Source organism: Podarcis melisellensis (assembly GCF_964234715.1).
Source record: "Podarcis melisellensis genome assembly, chromosome: 17".
Taxonomy (NCBI): domain Eukaryota; kingdom Metazoa; phylum Chordata; class Lepidosauria; order Squamata; family Lacertidae; genus Podarcis; species Podarcis melisellensis.
In genome coordinates this window covers 5199992-5222067 of record NC_138534.1, presented here as the reverse complement: position 1 = coordinate 5222067, position 22076 = coordinate 5199992, and the positions used below count along the sequence as shown (strand labels likewise).

The following is a 22076-nucleotide window of genomic DNA, read 5'->3' as shown; positions in this document are numbered from 1 at the left end:
CATCCACCGTGGCTTCAAGTTGGAGGGAGAAGATTGATAGTGCTGGGCAAGCTTATTCTGGGAACTTGTCCTATGTCATATTCCATTAAGGCTATAAAGCGAACCTCCCCAACTTTCGGCCCTCCAGATGTTTTGGACTACAATTCCCATCATCCCTGATCACTGGTCCTGTTAGCTGGGGCTCATGGGAGTTGTAGGCCAAAACATCTGGAGGGCCACAGGTTGGGGATGCCTGCTATAAAGAGTCTTGTTTTGGGGCACGGTGGCGTGGAATAACTACTCTAAATCGTGGGTAGGCACCAGAACCCCGTGGAAATCAGAAAATCTTTTCAGAAATATTTCAAGAAATTATACACTCAAGGGCCGCAAAATGAGGCTGAGATTGAACAATTTTTGGGGAAAAAACAGTCTTAAAAAATTTACACAAGAAAATAGATTACTCCTGAATAGTCAAATAACACGACAAGAAATTGAACATGCCATTCAGAACATGAAGCTGGGCAAATCTCCAGGGCCAGACGGCTTGACCTCCAAGTATTATAAGACAATGAGTGACTATTTGATTCAACCTTTGATGGAGGTCAGCAATGAAATTTTGCAGGGAAAGAAGGCGCCGGAATCGTGGAAGGAAGCTTTTATCACGTTGATACCAAAATCAGAAACTGAAAAGACACAACTTAAGAACTACCGCCCCATCTCCCTTTTAAATGTGGATTACAAAATATTTGCTGATGTTTTAGCAGGCAGACTCAAAAGAGTTTTAAATGAAGTTATTCATAAAGACCAGGCCGGCTTTCTCCCAGGTAGACATATGTTTGCAAACACAAGGAATATTATTGACATTTTGGAACTTTTGCAAACAGATATAAACACTAAAGCAGTGCTGATTTTCATAGATGCGGAGAAGGCCTTTGACAATATCTCCTGGAAATTCATGAAGGGAAATTTAAAAGAAATGGGAGCGGGGCGGGGTTTTGAAAATGGGATTGATGCAATATATTCAGAACAAAAAGCTAAATTGATAGTTAACAATGTGGTAACGGAAGAATTTAAAATTGAAAAAGGAACACGACAAGGCTGCCCGATTTCCCCTCTGTTGTTTATTTCAGTTCTGGAGGTGCTCTTGAACTTGATTAGAGGTGACCGGTTGGTGCAGGGGATTCAGGTCGGAGCGAAACAATATAAACTTAAAGCTTTTGCAGATGACTTAGTTTTGACACTGCAGGAGCCAGAATCTAGTACGAAAAGAGTACTACAACTGATACATGATTTTGGTCAGGTGGCGGGATTTAAGCTAAATAAACAAAAGACGAAGGTGTTAGGGGAAAATATGACAGACACAGAGTCAGAACGGTTTCAGAGAGAAACAGAATTATCATTGGTGAAGAAGGTAAAGTACCTAGGGGTCAACATAACAGCCAAAAATCTGAGTCTATTTAAGGACAATTATGAAAAATGCTGGTCTGAAATTAAGAGAGACTTGGATAGTTGGGCTAAATTGAAGCTTTCTTTGTTAGGCCGAATTGCTGCCATTAAGATGAATGTGCTGCCAAAGATGTTGTTTTTGTTTCAAACATTGCAAATTGTGGACAAAACGGAGTGTTTCCGGAGGTGGCAGAGAGATATTTCCAAATTTGTCTGGCAGGGCAAAAAGCCCAGAATCAAGTTTAAGATATTAACAGATGCAAAGGAAAGAGGGGGCTTTGCCCTGCCAGACTTAAGGTTATACTATGAAGCCGCAGCTTTCTGCTGGCTAAAAGATTGGCTACTTCTCGAAGACACTGATGTGTTAGATTTGGAAGGTTATAACAATACTTTCGGTTGGCACGCATACTTGTGGTATGATAAGGTTAAGATCAATAAGGCCTTTAAGAACCATATTGTCAGAAAAGCAGTGTTTAATGTCTGGACAAAATATAAAGACTTACTGGAAAATAAAACTCCAAGGTGGCTCTCACCTTTGGAAGCTAAGGCCTGGAAAAGACCCAATATGGAAGCCTACTGGCCAAAATATTGGGAACTGTTAGAAAAAGACGGAGACAATTGGAAATTGCAGAGTATGGAGAAAATGAAGGACAAAGTGCGAGACTGGTTACATTACGCTCAGATTAAAGAAATTTTTAAAAGTGACAAGAAGCTAGGGTTCCAGGTGGAGAAATCGAAGTTGGAAACAGAATTGTTAGAACCAAAGACTAAGGTACTTTCAAGAATGTATAACTTGCTGTTGAAATGGAATACACAGGACGAAATGGTTAAGTCGGCTATGATAAAATGGGCGCAGGACATTGGGCATAACATTATGTTTGAGGACTGGGAAAGGTTGTGGACCACTGGGTTGAATTTTACTGCATGTAATGCTTTGAAAGAAAATGTAATGAAAATGATATACAGATGGTACATGACCCCAGTTAAACTTGCCAAAATATACCATTTGTCTGATAACAAATGTTGGAAATGTAAAGAAAATGAAGGAACATTCTTCCACCTCTGGTGGACTTGCCCTAAAGTGAAGGCCTTCTGGGAAATGATATATAATGAGTTGAAAAAGGTATTTAAGTATACCTTTACCAAGAAACCAGAGGCCTTCCTTTTGGGCATTGTCGACCAGAAGGTGCTAAAGAAAGACAGAACATTTTTTATGTATGCAACAACAGCAGCAAGGATATTACTCGCTAAGAACTGGAAAACTCAAGATCTACCCACACTGGAAGAATGGCAGATGCAACTGATGGACTATATGCAACTGGCAGAGATGACTGGCAGAATCCGAGACCTGGGAGAAGAAAGGATTGAAGAAGATTGGAAGAAATTCAAGACTTATTTACAGAAACATTGTGATTTAGTGGAATGTTAGGATGAATGCTTGGTTATAAATAATTGGCCATCATTAAAATAGACCAGAATTTGATGATAAGAGAGATTAAGAGAAACAAATCGGTAGGAGAATTATTTTATTGTATTTAAATAAGTGGTTATAATTTGGAAATAAGATGATAATTTGCTTGACAAAAATTTATTAATGATGCAAGTGGGAGCGGGAGATGTGAGGAAGCTTAAGGATGGTATGAAATTTTGTTAAAACAAAGCAACACTGTTTATTATCATTGTATTCTTTTTTCTAAAAACTCCAATAAATATTTTTTTTAAAAAAAAAATCGTGGGTAGGCAAACTAAGGCCCGGAGCTGGTCCAATCACCTTCCAAATCCGGCCTGCGGATGGTCCAGGAATCAGCGTGTTTTTACATGAGTAGAATGTGTCCTTTGATTTAAAATGCATCTCTGGGTTATTTGAGGGGCCTGCCTGGTGTTTTTACATGAGTAGAATGTGTGCTTTTATTTAAAATGCACTCTGGGTTATCTGTGGGGCATAGGAATTCGTTCATTTTTCCCCTTCAAAATATAGTCCCCCCCCAAGGTCTGAGGGACAGTGGACCGGCCCCCTGCTGAAAAAGTTTGCTGATCCCTGCTCTAAATCCTTCTGGTTTTTTGGACCCTGGACCCTGGACCCTGGACCTCAGCCTGTGCCCACTCAACTTTTTCCCAAATCCCTGTCTTCTTTCTCCTCCCCCTGAAACAGCATTTCTTTTCTAAATAAGAAAACACAACAGAAAGGGGGGCTAAGCTGCTCCCACACAAGCCTTTTCCTCCAAAAGGAGGGCAGGGGGCTGGTTGCGCTCCCCTCCCACTTCACTGCTTGTGTTTCTACGTACTGGAGGCTCCTTTATTCTAGAACTGTGGCGTTGCCCGTGGTGTGCTTGGAATGGAAAATCGCAGGGTTCCAGGTCTCTCTGATATCTGAAGCAAGACTTGACCCTAAATCTCTCTTCTCTTTCCTCCATCTCCCCTCCTTCAACCAGGGAAGCCCACCAGCTGTCCCCCCAATGCTAGCGGAGGTTATTCTGCTTGACGAAGCTGCAGGTGGCTGCTCTTCCTCCTGTGACCCGCTTGAAGAAGACCTAGCAGATGAAGTGAGTTTGGGGAGAGATGGGAGGGTACCCGGGATTGGATTTTCTGGGCTTGGCCGGGGTTGAGGTTGGGTGCCAGGATGCAGAGATCATAGGCGCCGACTCCATGGGGCCTGAGGGGGCCCGAGCCCCCTCAAAAATTCGTTTGGGGGGGCTCTGCCCCCCCCAATAATTTAAGAAAATGATTACCGTATTTTTCCCTCAAAAAGAGGAAGCGGCTGCTTTCCTGCATTCTGCCTCAGGGTCTTACTGCCCACCCTCCTCTGTTTCCTTGCTGTGTTTGATCAAACGGAACAAAGAGCAGGAAAAGCCCCTCCCCTCCAGGCAAGCAGAGTGTCGTCTCTGTGCTCCAGGAGGGAGAGAGAGAGAGCCCACGAGCTGGCTGGCTTTGGTGGGTAGATGAGGGAAAACTTTTGCCTTCCTTTCCTCCCTCCCAGTTATACCCCTCTCCTGCATTCTTAGCCAGCTGCTTCTCTGCACACCCCTCTCGTGCTCCTTGTTCGTTCTGTGTTTTTCCTTCCCTCCCCACTTAAAATGTGGTTAAAAAGCATGGATCCACATGGATCCTCAGGATCTTTGCATTGGGTCACCCCAAATTCACCAACAGATCACATAGCATGTCCATGGCTACAGCCTGCCCCCCCAAAATCACGCACCCACTGTTGCCTGGGGCTGCAATGGTGCAAAAACGTGGTTAAAAAGCATGGATCCACATGGATCCTCAGGATCGTTGCATTGGGTCACCCCAAATTCACCATCAGATCACATAGCATGTCCATGGCTACAGCCTGCCCCCCAAAAATCACACACCCACTGTTGCCTGGGGCTGCAATGGTGCAAAAACGTGGTTACAAAACATGGATCCACAGGGATCCTCAGGATCTTTGCATTGGGTCACCCCAAATTCACCATCAGATCACATAGCATGTCCATGGCTACAGCCTGCCCCCCAAAAATCACACACCCACTGTTGCCTGGTGCTGCAATGGTGCAAAAACATGGTTACAAAGCATGGATCCACAGGGATTCTCAGGATTTTTGCATTGGGTCACCCCAAATTCACCATCAGATCACGTGTCTGTGGCCACAGCATGAAGCACAAAAATGATACATCATTAATATTCACCGCCCACGGCGGCAGCCAATCGGCTGCCGCAAAGGGCGGGCCCTCACAGGTTCACTTAAGGTCGGGGCAGCCCGGGGCTCGCCCCTTTCGTTCCCCCAGCAGCAGCGGTTTGGAGGTCTTGGGCCCCCCCAATATTTTTTATAAGTCGGTATGGGCCCCCCCAATATTTTTTATAAGTCGGCGCCCCTGGCAGAGATGATACTCTCTCTCTCTTTCTAGGGGCTGTTTTATGCTGTGACTCCCTTGCCATGGTGCCCCCACCTCGACTCGGTGCTCCCTGTGCCTTCCCTTGGCTTGAATGTGCTGGAGCCCTGTGCAGAATGTGGCGGCGTGGCAGAGAATTGGGTCTGTCTGATTTGCTACAAGGTAAGGTGGGCAAGCAAGGGGAGGGGCTTAGGTAAACTGGGAGTGACCCCCACCATCCATAAAGTGAATTAACAGTACCTGGTTTTTAGGTTTTTGTTTTTTTAAGGGTTGTGTTTTAGTTGGTTTAACAGCTAACAGATAAGCTATCACTACTGGAGCTTCGGTAATGGGGGAACCTCAAATGATGGCAGTCTGGAGTGGGGGGATTAGGGTGAGTTTTATTAATGACTGAGTGGGGTTTTGCATCTATATCTCCCCAGTCCTAGCCCAGTGCTCTTAATTGCCACACTATGCTGTCTTTTTTGTACCCCAGTTACATTTTCGTTGGAAAAGATTGTTTTTTCCCCCCTTCCCTCCTTGCTGTGGGGTTCACTGTATTTGTTGTATGCAAGGAGATTTCTCTCCATGTTGTATTGTCCTTAAACACGTTGAGGTGCTGTGCAGACTGCCTTCTGCGGCCTGCTGACTTGCCCCCTTGAGTTCTCTGAGGTGATCCACTCCACAGTAGAGTGGTACCTCTGGTTACGTACTTAATTCGTTCTGGAGGTCCATTCTTAACCTGAAACTGTTCTTAACCTGAAGCACCACTTTAGCTAATGGGGCCTCCTGCTGCTGCCGCACCGCTGGAGCACGATTTCTGTTCTCATCCTGTAGCAAATTTCTTAACCCGAGGTACTATTTCTGACTTAGCAGAGTCTGTAACCTGAAGCGTATGTAACCCGAGGTACCACTGTATCTGCTTTCTGTCTTTCTCCTCTGCTTCTGATACTTGCCAGATGGGGTGCTGATGTGTGGTCCGTCCTCTCTAAGAGCAGAAGAGTTGAGCTTCAGATAGCTGTCCTTGGTTTATTCATTTTCAAATGAGTCTATTTGGTCCATTCCCAAGGTTAGTCTTGTCTTTTGGAGCCGTTTCCATCATCATCTAAGCCTGCCTTCTTCCACCCCATTCAGGTTTGCTGTGGCCGCTACATTAAGCAACACATGGTAGCTCACAACTCAGAATCTGGGCATCCGCTGGTTCTTAGCTTTGCAGACCTCTCTGTCTGGTGCTATGGATGCCAAGCCTATGTCCACCACCCGGTGAGTTGTGTCGTGCTTTGGTCCTTTTCCCACCCTTTTCTTTCCCAGGGGTTTGCCCTTCAGCTTGGAAATACCAAACCAGTGTGATGAGATGCACATCTGCTTGGGGAACGGACACCCCCACCCCCATCAGTCCTGTCATTCAACACAAATGATACATAGCCGTCTGAGCTGCATTGCTTGGTGGAACATCAGTTGGGGGTGCAAATCATTACTTGAGGCTTGGGAAGTGGTGTGAAGAGCTTCCACCCCTCTAGGGGAGCCCCAAGATAATCTGATGGCTGTTGCTTTTAAGGGGTTCCAGCCCCAGTGCACTTGGAGTGACATAATCTGGTTTGCCACTGAAGCAGTTTACTTGAGTACTGAATTCACTATGTGCATTATGAGTATAGTGAATTCACTATGTGCATTTCCTCCATTGAGATACAAAAGTAAGCTTTTGGCAGCTTTTGAACAGGAACAGCCAGTGCTTTTTTTCTTAAAAAAATGGTTAGGGGTGCTCCCATTTTGACTCAAGAAAATCACCATTTTATAGTTCAAATCGGAAAAAATAAATACAGTAAATGGACAAAAGTACAAAGATTCATAAAATGTTTAGGGGTATGTGTACTGCTGCGTACTCCCAGAGAAAAAGAACTGGGAACAGCAAATAAGGGCTTTGTTTCACCCTAGCTCTTTTTAAGAAAAAAGTTTGATTGACAGTGGCATTAAAGAGGAGTGTGAGTGGAATGTTCCATTATTATTGACAAGAGATTGTTCTCTGATGGGGCCAACGTCTTCCATTAACAGAGAATCCAGAGGGATTTCTCTCCCACCTGGGGCTATTCCGTTCCATTATGCTGAGAGCAGAGCAATTTCGCTCTTTGCAGAGAGGATTCTGTGAACTGCATGGAAAGTGTTTCTGCTGGCAGCACTGAAGGTTTTTTGCCTCGCTATCTGCTATGGTGGAATGTTATGTACGTAATTAATGATGTAGTTAATTACTTTATCATGACATTAACCCACACCACTGATTTCAACACAGAGGCCATTCATTTCAGTGCAAAGGAAACCAGTGCAAATGGGGTAAAAACGTCATCATTTGCAGACTGAAAACAGCTACAGTGAATGCCAATCATATTCACTCGATTGATTTTCTTTCTGGACATGGGATGAATAAGCAAACACTGGCCATTTCTGTTCTTGTGCTCACTGGAAATTTCCAACATCCCTGTAGGAGGGAGAGTGCAAAGTCCCACCCAGTAAGAAGCTGCACTCCTTCAAAGGAATTATTTTCCCTTCATGAGAAATGAAACAAAACAGCAGCCATGCTTCTTCAGGAAAACAGCGTGGTGGAAAGTAGTATTTTGAAAGCACATTACTTCTCTTTTCCAGCCCCCATCTCCTGAATAATCCTAGGCTTCTGCTTCGGAATAGTGGCAGCTGATGCGTCCAAAAAGTGGGAGGTGCTCCAAGTGCCAGGCCCCTCCCACTGCACCTGCCCTCTCTCCAGCTGTGCTGATTGGCCAGAATAGTTAAATGGAGCCTCTGTGTTCAGCAGCAGCGCCCCTCTTGAATACCAGGGCAGGTATGATGAGAGTTGGATTCCAGTAACATCTGGAAGAGCACAGGCTCCTCTTTCCTTGACTACAGCAGGAGCAGCCCCTGTGTTACCTTCCTGATGTTTTGGATCACAACTCCCATCATTTGGAAGGCACTCTCTATGGCTACCCCTAGACTAGGGAGTGAGTCCTATTGCTCCTAATGGGACTATTTTCTGGGTTGACTTCAACCGAGACATTATGCGAGCAGAACAACTTAGTGCTCACACAACAGAAATCTTCCAGGGCCCTGGCTCCACATTCCCCTATTTTGGGGATTTGCGCTTCCTTCCGCTAGTGGGAGGTGACTGCCCACCCAGGTGCAGTGGTAGAATCCAGTGCAGAGGAACCCTCACCCCCAGCAATGCTCTTTGGGCCTGAGGTTTTCTTGAATTGTAGTCTGATTTGACACTATTTTGTGCGTTTATTATCAATATTATTATTAGTATTGTTCCTTTGGTCTTCTCCCCTCTCCCAGATTCTCTTTGAAGCCAAGAGCCAGGCTCACCGGCTGAAGTTTGGCGTGGACATGGCAGTACCTTCCTAAAGCAACTCCCTTTGTAAGGAGCAGCTAATACAAAATGCAGCACAATCTACCATCGTTTGACCTCACTGAACTGAACCTGATGCTTCAAGGGCTCTTGATGTGCCAAATAATAGTCAGCAATCATCAATGCAATACCACCAGCAGCCACGAATCAAACACCAGCGACCTCATTGCTTCCACAAGGAGAAAGAATGTTCCTTTCTGGTGTATTCCATGATTGGGTCCATTTCAAATCAACCTTGGGAATTTCTTCACTTCTGGGCAGAGGTGACCTGCTTTCCCTGTTGCTGAAGAAGCGCATGTTTTTCTAGGAAAGGTGGGGGGCAGGCATTTATCTCTGCTCACATTTCCAGAGTCTGATTGCACAACACACCCATTCCACCCTGTCTCAAATTGCCACATATTTTTTTCCAAATCACCCTCTCCACTAAAGTTGCTTTATGCTAGGTTGGAGGGAAACCATGCTGAACTGAGAAAGGAGGGATGATAATAATGATGATGATGATAATTTATTATTTATATCCCTCCCATCTGGCTAGGTTTCCTCAGCCACTCTAGAGGGATGTATTCCTCTTATCTCCTCTCCCCTCCGCCCCCATTAATCAAGAACGTTTCTGCAACTAGTTGAGACAAAAGCATGTTTTGGGCAAGCGGAATCCTGTGGCTAGGAGAGGTTCATCTCCAGAAGGCTTGAAATATAAACGGCTGGAGGTCCAAGTTCCTCTAAACTGGGTGACATCCCGCAATTATATACATATATATATTTGATGAGAGTCTTTGGTTTGCTTGTTCCAAGGTTCTACAGTATTTGGTGCTGCATGTAGCAGAGAACATGCAAGATGGTTGAGAGGATGGCCTAAGGGGTCTTTCTCTCTAGATTATAGAGACAGGAGCATGGGATCTGAAAGGCTCTTGTCTGATGCCATGAAGGCTATCTTATCATTCTTCTAAGGCCAGATTCTCACATTCTTCCCATTCCTGCCCCATCACTGTATGTGGACTCAAAATTCTCTCTCTCTCTCTCTCTCTCTCTCTCTCTCTCTCTCTCTCTCTCTCTCTCTGTGTGTGTGTGTGTGTGTTGCAGCTCATCTGTGAAGCTGGGTGAGAAATGGGGCCATTTAAAACTCTGCTTTCAGCATGCCAGAGCTACATTATTCGCACACTGTTTCCTGCAGTATTTGGACATCCTGCAGTTCTGCTGCAAAAGGAGAATGTGAGAATTGGGCCTTGGTTACTGTGTTTGTGGGAAATGTTTGCTGGGCTGTCTTAAGCAAGGAGCATGGCCAGTCCTTCCAAAGGGCAACTGAGAGCTGTATCCTGGGCAATGAGCGGCAGGGGTGGGCAAATGGAAAAGGCTTTGGCAACCCTGTCTGGCTCAAAGTGGTTCAGAGGAGCACCTTCCTTACTGGATTCCGGGCAACCACAGATTGCCCCTCACCTTGAACTAATAAAACCCCCGAATGGGGTCAGGGTCAAGGCGACACATAACTCTGTCCATAATAAAAGAGGTTTGAGAAAAGATAGGTTGAAAAGGGCTTATGGGGAGGGGGTGTGTGTCAGTTTTATCAGGGCCGGCCCTGGTAAGCTGGGGGGCAGGGGGGGTGGCTATAGGGCAGAGATGGGGAACCTGTCACCTCTGGATGTTATTGGGCTTCAGCTCCCATCATCCCTGACCACATTGGCCGTGCTGGCTGGGATTGGGGAGTTCAACACAGTTCCCCCCTCTTCCTTGCTAAAGGGGCTGAACTCATACCATGATATAAAGGAGGGGGGTGGGGTTCACTGAACCTTTAGAAGTGGGGAGTTAGTTACATTATAGCCTAAAAAAATCCTTTGCATATGATTACTTCCTTTGCCATTGTTTCTCTGCTCGATTTTATAATCTTTCTAATTATTCAAATAAAGTGTTTCTGTGAATGGAGTGACTGTGTTTTAGATCTGGGGAGCGGGGCAGATCGCTTGGTCCAATGCTAAGCCATTTAAATTGTGATCCCATGACTATGCCCTCCTCGTGGGCTGCCACTGGGGCCATGCCTCTCTGCTCTGCCCACTGGCTGCTAGTGCCCTCTCTGCTTCCTCCTGACGTATACCCTCGTGACACGTATACCCTTGGGGAGGCTTTGCACACCTGATGACCTGCCAGAGCCTCTGTGTGTAATAGAAACTCATTCTCTTCCATTTCTGACACATCCCCCCTTGGCCATCCATCAGAACTGGGGGGGGGGGTGTTTTGCCAGATGTGTGGGTTTGTCATTCTGCTTCTGAATTTGTATTTATCCCAGTCTGTTCCAGAGATTCAGGCAAGTTTCCTCCACCTCCTTATCCCTGTCCAGCAAATGCCAGTTCATTCATTGCAGCCTTTGAGTAAGCCATGGCAGTTTACAAAAGATACTTGGTTTCACACATAAAAAGGTAAAGGGGCCCCTGACTATTAGGTCCAGTCGTGGCCGACTCTGGGGTTGCGGCGCTCATCTCACGTTATTGGCCGAGGGAGCTGGCATACACCTTCCAGGTCATGTGGCCAGCATGACTAAGCCGCTTTGGCGAACCAGAGCAGGGCATGGAAACGCCATTTACCTTCCCACTGGAGCGGTATCTATTTATCTACTTGCACTTTGACGTGCTTTTGAACTGCTAGGTTTGCAGGAGCAGGGACCAAGCAACCGGAGCTCACCCCGTCGCAGAGATTCGAACTGCCAACCTTCTGATCGGCAAGTCCTAGGCTCTGTGGTTTAACCCACAGCGCCACCCACGTCCCATAGTTTTGCACATAGTTTGTCACAAAATCCACTTGCAGTTTTTCCAGCCCAGTCCCTTAAGGATCTTCTTTTCACCTACCTTCCTGTTATCCATAATGTTGTGTTGATCCCCCAGAGTTGTTCCACACCTTTCTGCCTTGGGTGATCGGATGCCACGCTCTGTGAAACCCTTTCTCCAGCGATGGAAAGACTTTTGATTCTGACCGTACCCACTTTTCAGGTATAGTTTGATGGCCTTAACTCCTTACTCTCTGCAGTCTTGCACATTTGTGCCGCACATAGGAATTCAGCAGATCATGGAGCTTGGTCTGGGCACAAGAGGGGGACAGGCTGTATCTTCTCCCTCTGATGGCTTTGGCAAAAACAATAGGATTTTTCGCCTCTTTAATAGCAAACTGCTTGTGATCAAAACTTTTGTGGCTCTTAGGTCTGCAGCCTAAGTCATTTGGGCTCAGCAAGTCAATGTGTGTGTGTGTGTGTTTTATAAAAAACTTCAGACGTATTTGTGTTTGCATGATGCCACAAGTTGGTGTGTCTGCCGATAAGTCAGAGCAAGTGGTGTCGTAAATCCCAGAGGCTAGGACCCAAACCCCAGGAAGAACTTTCTGACAGGAAGAGCTGTTCAACAGTGGAAGGGATTCTCTTGAAAAGTGGTGGACTCTCCTTCCTTGGAGATTTTTAACCAGAGATTGGATGGCCATCTGTCTTGGATGCTTTAGCTGAGATTCCTGCGTTTCAGGGGGTGGGACTAGATGCCCTTTGGAGTCCCTTCCAACTCTACATTTCTATGATTCTAAGTAGTTCAGCGTTCTTAACATCACACCATCCCCCATATTGCAGGTGAGATGGCGGGTAGAGAGAGAGAGACTTCCTTTGCTCCAGCACCACCTACAGTGGTACCTCAGGTTAAGTACTTAATTCGTTCTGGAGGTCCTTTCTTAACCTGAAACTGTTCTTAACCTGAAGTACCACTTTAGCTAATGGGGCCTCACACTGCTGCCGCGCCGCCGGAGCACGATTTCTGTTCTCATCCTGAAGCAAAGTTCTTAACCTGAGGTAATATTTCTGGGTTAGCGGAGTCTGTAACCTGAAGCGTATGTAACCAGAGGTACCACTGTACTTGAATGCATGGCAGCGACAAGGTCTTCACGGAGAACTCCGAGCTCAGGCATTTAGGTCTAACTTTTGCTGTGATGCCCACCTTGTTTCTGAACTGCATCACCACAACTGGCCTCTGACATGGCTAAATGCACATCCATAATGGCTTAAATGGGACGTGGGTGGCGCTGTGGGTTAAACCACAGAGCCTAGGGCTTGCCGATTGAAAGGTCGTGGTTTGAATCCCCGTGACGGGGTGAGCTCCTGTTACTCGGTCCCAGCTCCTGCCAGCCTAGCACGTCACAGTGCAAGTAGATAAATAGGTACCACTCTGGTGGGAAGGTAAATGGCACTTCCGTGCACTGCTCTGGTTTTGCCAAAAGCGGCTTAGTCATGCTGGCCACATGACCTGGAAGCTATGGACAAACGCCGGCTCCCTTGGCCTGAAAGCGAGATGAGTGCCGCAACCCCAGAGTCACCCGCAACTGGACTTAACAGTCAGGGGTCCCTTTACCTTTTAATGGCTTAAATTCTTTGTGTGAAGGAGCCTCCCAGCACTTGAGCCCTAGCAGTCTGAAGCCCAGGCACAGGTGTGTAACTTCTGTGAACTAGAACATTGTACAGTTGTTCTTTATAACATATCGTTGCGAAGGTTGCGCACAACTAATCTCTGCCAAGCGGTAGAAGATTCCCGGGAGTCCCAGACGCTTACCCTTGGTCTGCCTTTCCACTGGGTTCAAGGTGCGGTGGAGACTGCTGTGCCATTAAGAAATACTATTTATTCTACACACATTTACACCAGAAGCTTTCAACGGAGGGAGTGCACAGTTTAAAATGTTTGCATCTCAAGAGGGGCTTGTTCCCCCAGCATTGCAGCCATCTCCCTGCCTCTGTCACAACCTGCCAAGATAGTTCTGCCCTTTGGCCCCCCATTGAGGTCTGCCTACTTCCTTTGTTCTTCCCAGAAACCCGCTGGGAAAAAGCAACTCTTCCCTTTCTGTTTGTGATTCCAAGTCTAATTTTAAATGGGCACATTTTTCCTGTGTGACATCACGCCTCTCTCCCCACCTGCCAACCTTGGCACCCCTGTTTTGCACAGACCCAAGGATCCTTCTTTGATGGCCATCGTTTCATAGTTTGCATGTTTGGCAAACAAAGTGCTTGCAGCCTGTATTTTCCCTTCAATATCCCAAAGCCTAGACAGCATCTTAAAAAGCAGAGACATCACCTTGCCAACAAAGGTCTGTATAGTTAAAGCTATGGTTTCCCCAGTAGTGATGTATGGAAGTGAGAGCTGGACCATAAAGAAGGCTGATAGTCGAAGAATTTATACTTTTGAATTATGGTGCTGGAGGAGACTCTTCAGAGTCCCATGGACTGCAAGAAGATCAAACCTCTCCATTCTGAAGGAAATCAGCCCTGAGTGCTCACTGGAAGGACAGATCCTGAATCTGAGGCTCCAATACTTTGGCCACCTCATAAGAAGAGAAGACTCCCTGGAAAAGACCCTGATGTTGGGAAAGATGGAGGGCACAAGGAGAAGGGGACGACAGAGGACGAGATGGTTGGACAGTGTTCTCGAAGCTACCAACATGAGTTTGACCAAACTGCGGGAGGCAGTGGAAGACAGGGGTGCCTGGCATGCTCTGGTCCAGGGGGTTACGAAGAGGCAGACACGACTAAACAACAGCAACAACAAATCCCAAAGGTTATCTAAATACTACCGTTTATTTTTTTATCATTCACTAACAGACTCTTGCAAGATCTATGACATACAGTGGTACCTCGGGTTACATACATTTCAGGTTACATATGCTTCAGGTTACAGACTCCGCTATACCACTGTATGCTGTATATAAGTCGATAATAATATTTAAAAATATTTAAAAATCTACTGTGCTGCCCGCCCCCTGCTGGAAACGCTAATCCCTTCTCTGCAAAGGACCATGTCTGTCTGCATTCCTGCATTTTGTAGCCGATGTGCATTTTGGAGGAAAGGGACAGCTATTCTGGGCCCTCTTCCTCCCCAGCCCCAAAACACCCTTCTTGTTTTTCCAAGCCAGGAACTGAAAGCGTGACTCCATCCTCGCCCTGTGTGAGTTCGCCCTGGGCAGATGGAGGGAGCGCGGAGCATCTTCCCGACCGCTCCTCGCTGAGCGACCGAGCCAGGGAGGCGAGGACGAGGCGGCCAAGTCAACCTGGGCTCCGGGCCAAGTGGCAGCTGCTTTTGCCTCCGTCGCTGGAGGAAATAAATCCGGGTTTGTGGCATGAGGATGGGAAGAGCCGGGGAGCAGCGTCTCCCTCCCTCGGCGCCCCGCAAAGGAAGGTAGCCAATCTCGGGGAAGGAAGGAAGGAAGGAAGGTAGCAGCCCCAGCAGAGGAATGCAGAGAGACTGCGGAGGAAGCGAGCCGAGCAGCCCTCCCTCGCCCCAGAGGGAGCCTGGAACCAGCCACAGGGAAAGCTGCAGCTGCAGGAGCCGAGGAATGCAGAAATTTGCCCAGAGGAGGAGAGGAGCCAAGAGCTGAAAACGAAAGCAGGGCATCCGCAGCCGGAGGAAGTGGGCGCACGCTGGATTGTGGCGCAAAAGGGACACGGCGACCCCTCCTTCCCCACTTTATCCTTCTCTGGAAAGCTGCTCCCTCGTGGAGGTTGCCCCGGGTGCAAGAGGGCAGGCAGACTCCTTGAAAGAAGGCTGAGCCATGCTGGCAGCTCGAGAAGCAGCTACGCTCTACCAGACGGACTTCGTGCGCAATGCCAGGGCGGTGGGCGCTCTCTGGGCTGGCTGCACCCTCTGTTTCGGTGTCCTGGAGGTCGTGGTCCTGATCCAGCCGGCGTGGGTGCAGACAGCGCCGCTCACCTACCAGCTGCCCCCCTCCGGGGTCCTTTTCGACCCCAGCGTCAGCGCCGTGGGCTCCTTCGGCCTCTACCAAGTCTGCAAGGAGCGGGATGGCACCCTCCAGTGTGAGGGGTCCCTGGTCACCCTCACCCCGATCCCATCCTTCAAGGCAGCCGCGGTCTTTGTCCTGATGGCCCTGGTCCTGGTGATGGGCAGTGTGGCTTCCTTGGGCCTCTTCTGGTTCTGCAGCCCGGGGACTGTCTACAAGGTGTGTGCCTGGCAGCAGCTTTCAGCAGGTGAGAGAGAAGGTGCCTCTCAATGGGAGCAAATGACAGGTTTCCTGGTTGCGATGAGAGCAGGCAGCCCTGGGCTACCTTCTTTTAGAAAGGAATGGGTGGGAGGGCAATAAATTCATAGAATCAAAGAATCTTTGATTTGGAAGGGACCAAGGAGTCATCTGGTCCAAACCCCTGAAATGCAGGAATCCATGACAGATGGCCATCCATCCTCTGCTTAAAAACCTCCAAGGAGACTCTTGTGGGAGTCTCTTCTACTGCCAAACAGACACACACACACACACACACACACACACACACACACACACAAACCACACACCCCTGTTCACCTGGGGTCATATCCTGCAGAAACCAGTCATGTGATTGCTTGGTAACATATTTAGAAGGCAAACAACAGTGTGAGTCACGTGCTGGTGTGACCAACAGACCCAATCCAAGATGAGGCTATGCACCCACAGGCAGGCTTGATTCTCAATAAGCAGGAGTCTGGTTTTACTCCCCATCTAAGTGGAGTCCCCCAATACTCACCTGCGGTGAGAATAAATCTTGCCTGCTACCCTTGACTGTGGGTTGCCTGGCCTTTACTAACAAGGTCCTTGAGCTGTGAGCTCCTTCCTTTTATCTGCCCAGAATATGCCCCTATGTTCAGTCTTATTGGGAGATCCCTGGTTCTGGCATTTTCTGCATCTTATATATCTAGAACTCGGAGTCATCAGCTTAAGCAGAATGGGGACAGATAAGAGAAAGTCCTTCTTTTTGCAACACACAGTTAAACTGTGGGATTCACTCCTCCAAAGCTTTGTGATGGCCACTGATTTGAAGTGGGCTGGACAAATTCATGGAGGAGAAGACTCTCAGGGGCTTCTAGACATGGTGAGCATGTAGTATTAACGGTACTTCCACTATCAGAGACACAACAGCTCTAAATATCAGGTGAAAAGAATCATAAGTAAGACAGAGCTATTCTCATGTTTGGTCAGGCCAATATGGAAGTGAGACAGATAAAAAACCTTAAATAGGTGTCCTACCATGACCACCAAAATGTATGTGTTTTAGAACGGGCGACCCTCTAGATGCCATTGGCTTCTCAACTCTTAGGCAGCAAGGCCAATGGACAGGGCAGACGGCTACTAGTCATGATGGCTATATGCTTTCTCCATTATTAGAGGTGCCATTAATACCTTTCCGAATACCAGTCATTGGTATTTTGAATACCTGCCCATTGAGGGACAACAGTGGAGCCACAGCTGGAGAGAGCTATTGCCCTTATGCCCTGCTTTGGGCTGACCAAGAGGCACCTTGGCAAGCCTTTGTTCTGACTCAGCAGAGATTTTCCTATGAACTATGCAAGTTGAGCAAATTTGCACAATTTTCTTCTTTTACATAATTTAGTCTGCAATTGTCGCTGTTTCTGAACAATTTCTTCTTCTGGTTTTGCTAGCCATGGGGGAGGGGAAAGGAGTTATGCAGGACTCCAGATCCGATTTATCCATCCATCTTTTGAGATTTCTGCAGATGCCGCCTGCACTCTTTCTAGCATATCTTTTGCTGCCCCAAGGGCCAGAAACCTGCTGTAAAGAGTAAAAGCTACTCTTCTTGGAAAGCTGAATTCTGTACCGATTACCATATTCCGTGCTTTTTCCGTGTTCCTGCTCAACTGCAGTATACACAGAGCCCTCTCCATTTCAATGAGGCTTCTGCAAGACAACTTCCTGGTGGATTGTGCCCCTTATAAATTAGCAGGAGGGTGGCACCATTCAGATTTCCTCCTTAAGTACCAAAATGTTTGGGGCAAAAGATGGGGTCCTCTCCTGCACCACCAGGATTGGAGTAGGCGGAGAGAACAGTGCTGGTTCCAGGATGCTGAGGGCCATAGTGCCCTTCTTTGAGCTCCCCCAAACCTGGGAAAAGCCAGGAAAATTAACCCCCCCCATTATATGTTTCTTGCAAGAAAAAAAATCAAATCAGCCTTCAATTCTTGAATATACTTCCCAATCCTCACTTGCTTCAACTGATTAACTAAACCTCTCACATTAAGAGTTGTACACATAACATTCACGTTCTTTATTCTGTCTTTTCCAACCATCTCACTTCTCCTTTTTCTAAGGCACCTAATCTTCTAGAACAGGGATGTCCAACCAGTAGATCGCAATCTACCAGTAGATCCCCAGCTGATCCTGGTAGATTGCGGGATCCTTACAGTGTACAAAAAGTTACAGAGGAAAAGCTAAAAAAAACCCACAACCCTCTGTGCAATCCTTCTCCCGAAAAGCTCAACAACTCTGGGCACATCCCTCTTAGAAAATGCTCAATATTTTTGAGCATACACCTACCCCACGCACGCTCCTCCTCCCTCCAACAACAATGGGTAGATCACTGCCATATTTTTTGTACTGCAAGTAGATCACAGTCTCTTGGGAGTTGGACATGCCTGTTCTACAACATGCCGAGCAAAGTGAGAATTATAGTACTGTGGGGCAATGGACCTCTGCTGGTCTTCAGGGTCCTGGCAAAAGCCCAATCTTTCCCCCCTCTGGAGCTAGCATGGGAGAAAGTAGGTCCCAAGGCTATGGGTTAAGCAACAAGAAGGGAGGGGATCAGTAGCTTATAATCCTATGGAGGTGTATGTGTAATAATAATAATAATAAATTTTATTTATACACCGCCATCCCCAGCCAGAGCCGGTCTCAGGGCAGCTAACACCAGTAAAATTGCAGTAAAAACATAATAGGGGGGGGGCACAATTTAAAATACAGATTTAAATGCAATTTAAAACGCAGCCTCATTTTAAAAGTAGCCCATAGATCAAAACCATAAGGGGAGGGAAATATAAGGGTCAGACTGAGTCCAAACTCCAAACCAAAGGCCAGGCGGAACAGCTCTGTCTTGCAGGCCCTGCAGAAAGATGTCAAGTCCCGCAGGGCCCTAGTCTCTTGTGACAGAGCGTTCCACCAAGTCGGGGCCAGTATTGAAAAGGCCCTGGCCCTGGTTGAGACCAATCTAACCACCTTGCGACTTGGGACCTCCAAGGTGTTGTCATTTGTGGACCTTAAAGGTCCTCCGTGGGGCATACCAGGAGAGGCGGTCCCGTAGGTACGTGGGTCCTATGTGTAAGGACATCAACTTTATTAACTCTGTCTCTCTCTGTCTCACAGCAACTTGTCAGGCTCTGGGCTGCCTGGTTTTCCCAGACGGCTGGGGAGCCCCTGAAGTCAGGGCTCTTTGTGGGCCTCGGGCCAGGAGCTACACCCTGGGTGCCTGCACAATACACTGGGCCTTTACCCTTGCCTTGCTGGGCATAGCCGATGCCCTGGTACTGGCCACCCTGGCTTTCGTCTTGGGGAACCGGCAGGATGCTCTGCTACCAGCAGGCTATGCGCCACCCTCGGGAGGAAGAGGTAAGCAGCAGAATAGTCCCCTTCCCCGTTATTCTGGGCAAGGATGGGAGCCAGCAGATGCTCAGATGCGAGGCTGGCAGGAATGTCAGCTGCTGCCTAGCAACGGCCAATGAGACACAAGGATGCATCTGAAATGGGGGAAAGGTGGAGGGAGCTGGAAGCTGCAGCAATGAAGCCCAGTCTTCCAGGAACCTTTGAAGCCCCTCCCTTTCCTCCAAACCACACAAATAAAACTGGTGGCGATGCTTCTGCTAATGCGTATGGGTGCACAAGTCTCTCCCTTTCTGCCACAAGCTGGGATTAAGGACTCTGGGTTTTCTGCTGCCACCAAAGTGGAGGGGGAGGCGATAGAGGAGGCCCCATTTTGTCCTCATACCCCCCTTCAAAGCACTATTTAGGTCTCTGGGTAAAGAACTCAAAGTCTGCGCTCCGTTGCCTCACTACTGCCACCACCACCAAAAATTGGATTCTGTGATGATGATGATGATAATTTATTATTTATACCTTGCCCAGCTGGCTAAGTATCCCCAGCCACTCTGTGAGCTGCAGTATTGCTTTTTTTGGTACAATTTCAACTGGTTATAGGGGAAAAGTATAGAGTATACAGAACTCACTCTCAGTGGCATAGCATTGGGGGGGCACGGGGGGCGGTTGCCCTGGGCTCAAAATTCTTAGGGGCACAATTTTTTTTAAAAGTAATAATAAATAGACAATAGTGTGCCCTTCCCACACATAATAATAATAATAATAATAATAATAATAATAATAATAATAATTTGTTTATACCCCGCCCTCCCCAGCCAAGACCAGGCTCAGGGCGGCTAACACCCAATATAAAAACAAGTTGATTGAAATACAACTTAAAAACAAGATTAAAACACAACATTAAAACATTAAAATTAAAATGCAGCCTCGTTTCAATGGAAACTCAAATCAAAAACTTTTTTGGGGATGAAAATGTCTGGTCTTCACCAAGGCTAACTGTGTTTGCATGGGCAGATTTGGGTGATGGCTGGTTGCAAAGCTTTAGAAAGAGACCAATCCCCCGTCTTGCTTTCCACCCTGCTAAACGCTCACAGGGTGCTGCAGCTGCCACTTGGGCAGGTCGCAGAGCTATTGCCTCTTTTTTCCAACCTATTGGTGGGTGGTACTGAGGATACTTGGCTTGCACCGGCCACTGGCAACCCACGCTACACCACTGCTCATGCTAGAGGCCTGTGTGGCTTGGGGTACAAAGGGCAGGACGTCTGCTTGTAGTCAATGCCCCCGTCTTGGTTGTAACTTGATGCCTGGCCTGATCCAAGAGGGTGTGTATTTTCTCTGACCCTGCCAAGCTCCTCATGACATATGTCTCAGGATCTCGGGCCTGGCACTCGAGCCACGGGATATTCACCACCAAGCACAGAGAAGGCTCTGCTCAGTTTGGATCCTGAAGCAGAAAATCTGTAAGCTACCTCCCCATGCCGGAAAAATAAATTGTCTAACTGCGGCTGCATACACACAAATAAATTTTAAACAGCTTCCCCCAAAGACTCCTGGCGGGGTATAGTTTGCCCTTACAGAGCTACACTTCCCAGATTTTTTTTTTCAAAAAACCTATAGCTCCTAGGATTCTTTGTGCTAAGTCATGTACTTTACACATGTGGTTTGTATGCAGCCTGACTCTGTGTCTGAAGTCAAGGTCAGCCTGAGAGTTACATAGACTTAGAACATGCAGAAAACCTTTATAGGGAGGAAATGAGAGAACCATTAATTCCTTGCTGGGCAACTGCTCACCCCTCCTCCCTCAATACTTGTAACCCTGACCTCCAGCATGGGAGAAACACTTAATTAAAAAATAACAAAACGCAAAACCCAACCCTGGATGTATGAAGTTTGTCCTTAAAAAATGCCTTTAAAATAGTGGTGGTGACACTGTTTTATATTTATTTTAAAAACCTAGGAAAAAAATAATAACAATCCTAGTATCCTAGAGGCAGCTGAAGTTTGGTATGCTGGAATGTGATGATAATAATAATAATTTATTAATTGTACCCCCGCCCATCTGGCTGGGTCTCCCCAGCCACTCTGGGCGGCTTCCAACAAAGATTAAAAATACATTAAAATGTCACACATTAAAAACTTCCCTGAACAGGGCTGCCTTCAGATGTCTTCTAAAAGTCTGGTAGTTGTTTATCTCTTTGACATCTGGTGGGAGGGTGTTCCACAGGGCAGGTGCCACTACTGAGAAGGCCCTCTGTCTGGTTCCCTGTAGCTTTGCTTCTCGCAGTGAGGGAACCGCTAGAAGTCCCTTGGTGCTGGACCTCAGCGTCGGGGCAGAACGATGGGGGTGGAGATCAAAGCTGTCAACGTTTCCCTTTTTTAAAGGGAAATTCCCTTATTCCGAATAGGTTGCAAGACAGGGTCAGAACTGCATTCATTTGTTGCAGGATGAAGCGACTTGCTCCAGGCAGTAGCACAAGGAGTGCAGGACAGATGAGGGCATGAACTATTCTCTGACCAGTGCATCAAAGAATTGTAGACTTGGAAGAGGGAACTCGAGAGCCATCTAGACCAACCCTCTGAAATGCAGGAATAAAATGTGTTGGCCTTGGTGGGGTGGGGGAATTGGGGCTCTTCTTCAGAGAGCAAATGTCTTGCTTAGGCAGGGACACCAGAAGATCAGTATCTTTCCAGGACTTTTTTTTCTCATTCCCTGTATGCACACAGGTGTGACTTCAGCACTGACTCCGGACTGATCTCACCTCCCCAACGGACATCCTTCAGAGTCGGTCGCTCGCCACAACAGAACCCTTTTCTTGCTGTGCCTAGCTGTTGCAATAAAGATATTTTTTATTTTAAAAAATGCTACATTGTGATGTGTTGAGCCCAAGAGCCTGATGTTGGAGAATTCTGCCGGAAACTGAAACGGAAGCAGAAATTGCTGCAGGTTGCATGTTTGTCCAGGTCAGGAACGGAAATTGTGTGAGCAAATATATCTTTTCTATCAGTGGGTGGGATTCAACAAAGTTGCTGCATTTGCTGA

General features: G+C 47.2%; 2 protein-coding genes across 4 annotated transcripts in view; both read left to right on the top strand.

The window, feature by feature from the left end:
- Positions 1–10585, top strand: part of HDAC6 (histone deacetylase 6) — a 46985-nt gene extending 36400 nt beyond the window's left edge. For both annotated transcript variants that reach the window (XM_081893865.1, XM_081893866.1), the window contains exons 26-29: positions 3858–3968; positions 5311–5457; positions 6409–6537; positions 8596–10585. In XM_081893865.1, coding sequence (XP_081749991.1) covers positions 3858–3968; positions 5311–5457; positions 6409–6537; positions 8596–8664 — 456 coding nt within the window. In that variant the 3' untranslated portion in view covers positions 8665–10585. The remainder of the gene's footprint in view (positions 1–3857; positions 3969–5310; positions 5458–6408; positions 6538–8595) is intronic.
- A 4057-nt stretch (positions 10586–14642) lies between these two features.
- Positions 14643–21896, top strand: LOC309360161 (LHFPL tetraspan subfamily member 5 protein-like). 2 transcript variants are annotated; one of them, XM_081894785.1, is made up of 3 exons: positions 14643–15653; positions 18809–19051; positions 21761–21896. In XM_081894785.1, the coding sequence occupies exons 1-3, from the start codon at positions 15221–15223 to the stop codon at positions 21787–21789; spliced, it is 705 nt and encodes a 234-aa protein (XP_081750911.1). In that variant the 5' UTR covers positions 14643–15220; the 3' UTR covers positions 21790–21896. The 2 variants fall into 2 exon arrangements, with proteins under 2 accessions (XP_081750911.1, XP_081750910.1); XM_081894784.1 differs by lacking the exon at positions 21761–21896 and having other exon boundaries at positions 18809–19423.
- Positions 21897–22076: the final 180 nt, after the last annotated feature.

Bases quoted from the DNA above. Each gene is read 5' to 3' on its own strand.
- LOC309360161 (XM_081894784.1), top strand. From the start codon at position 15,221: ATGCTGGCAGCTCGAGAAGCAGCTACGCTCTACCAGACGGACTTCGTG. The intron at 15,654-18,808 runs GTGAGAGAGAAG...TCTGTCTCACAG, and splicing joins CTGGCAGCAGCTTTCAGCAG to CAACTTGTCAGGCTCTGGGC.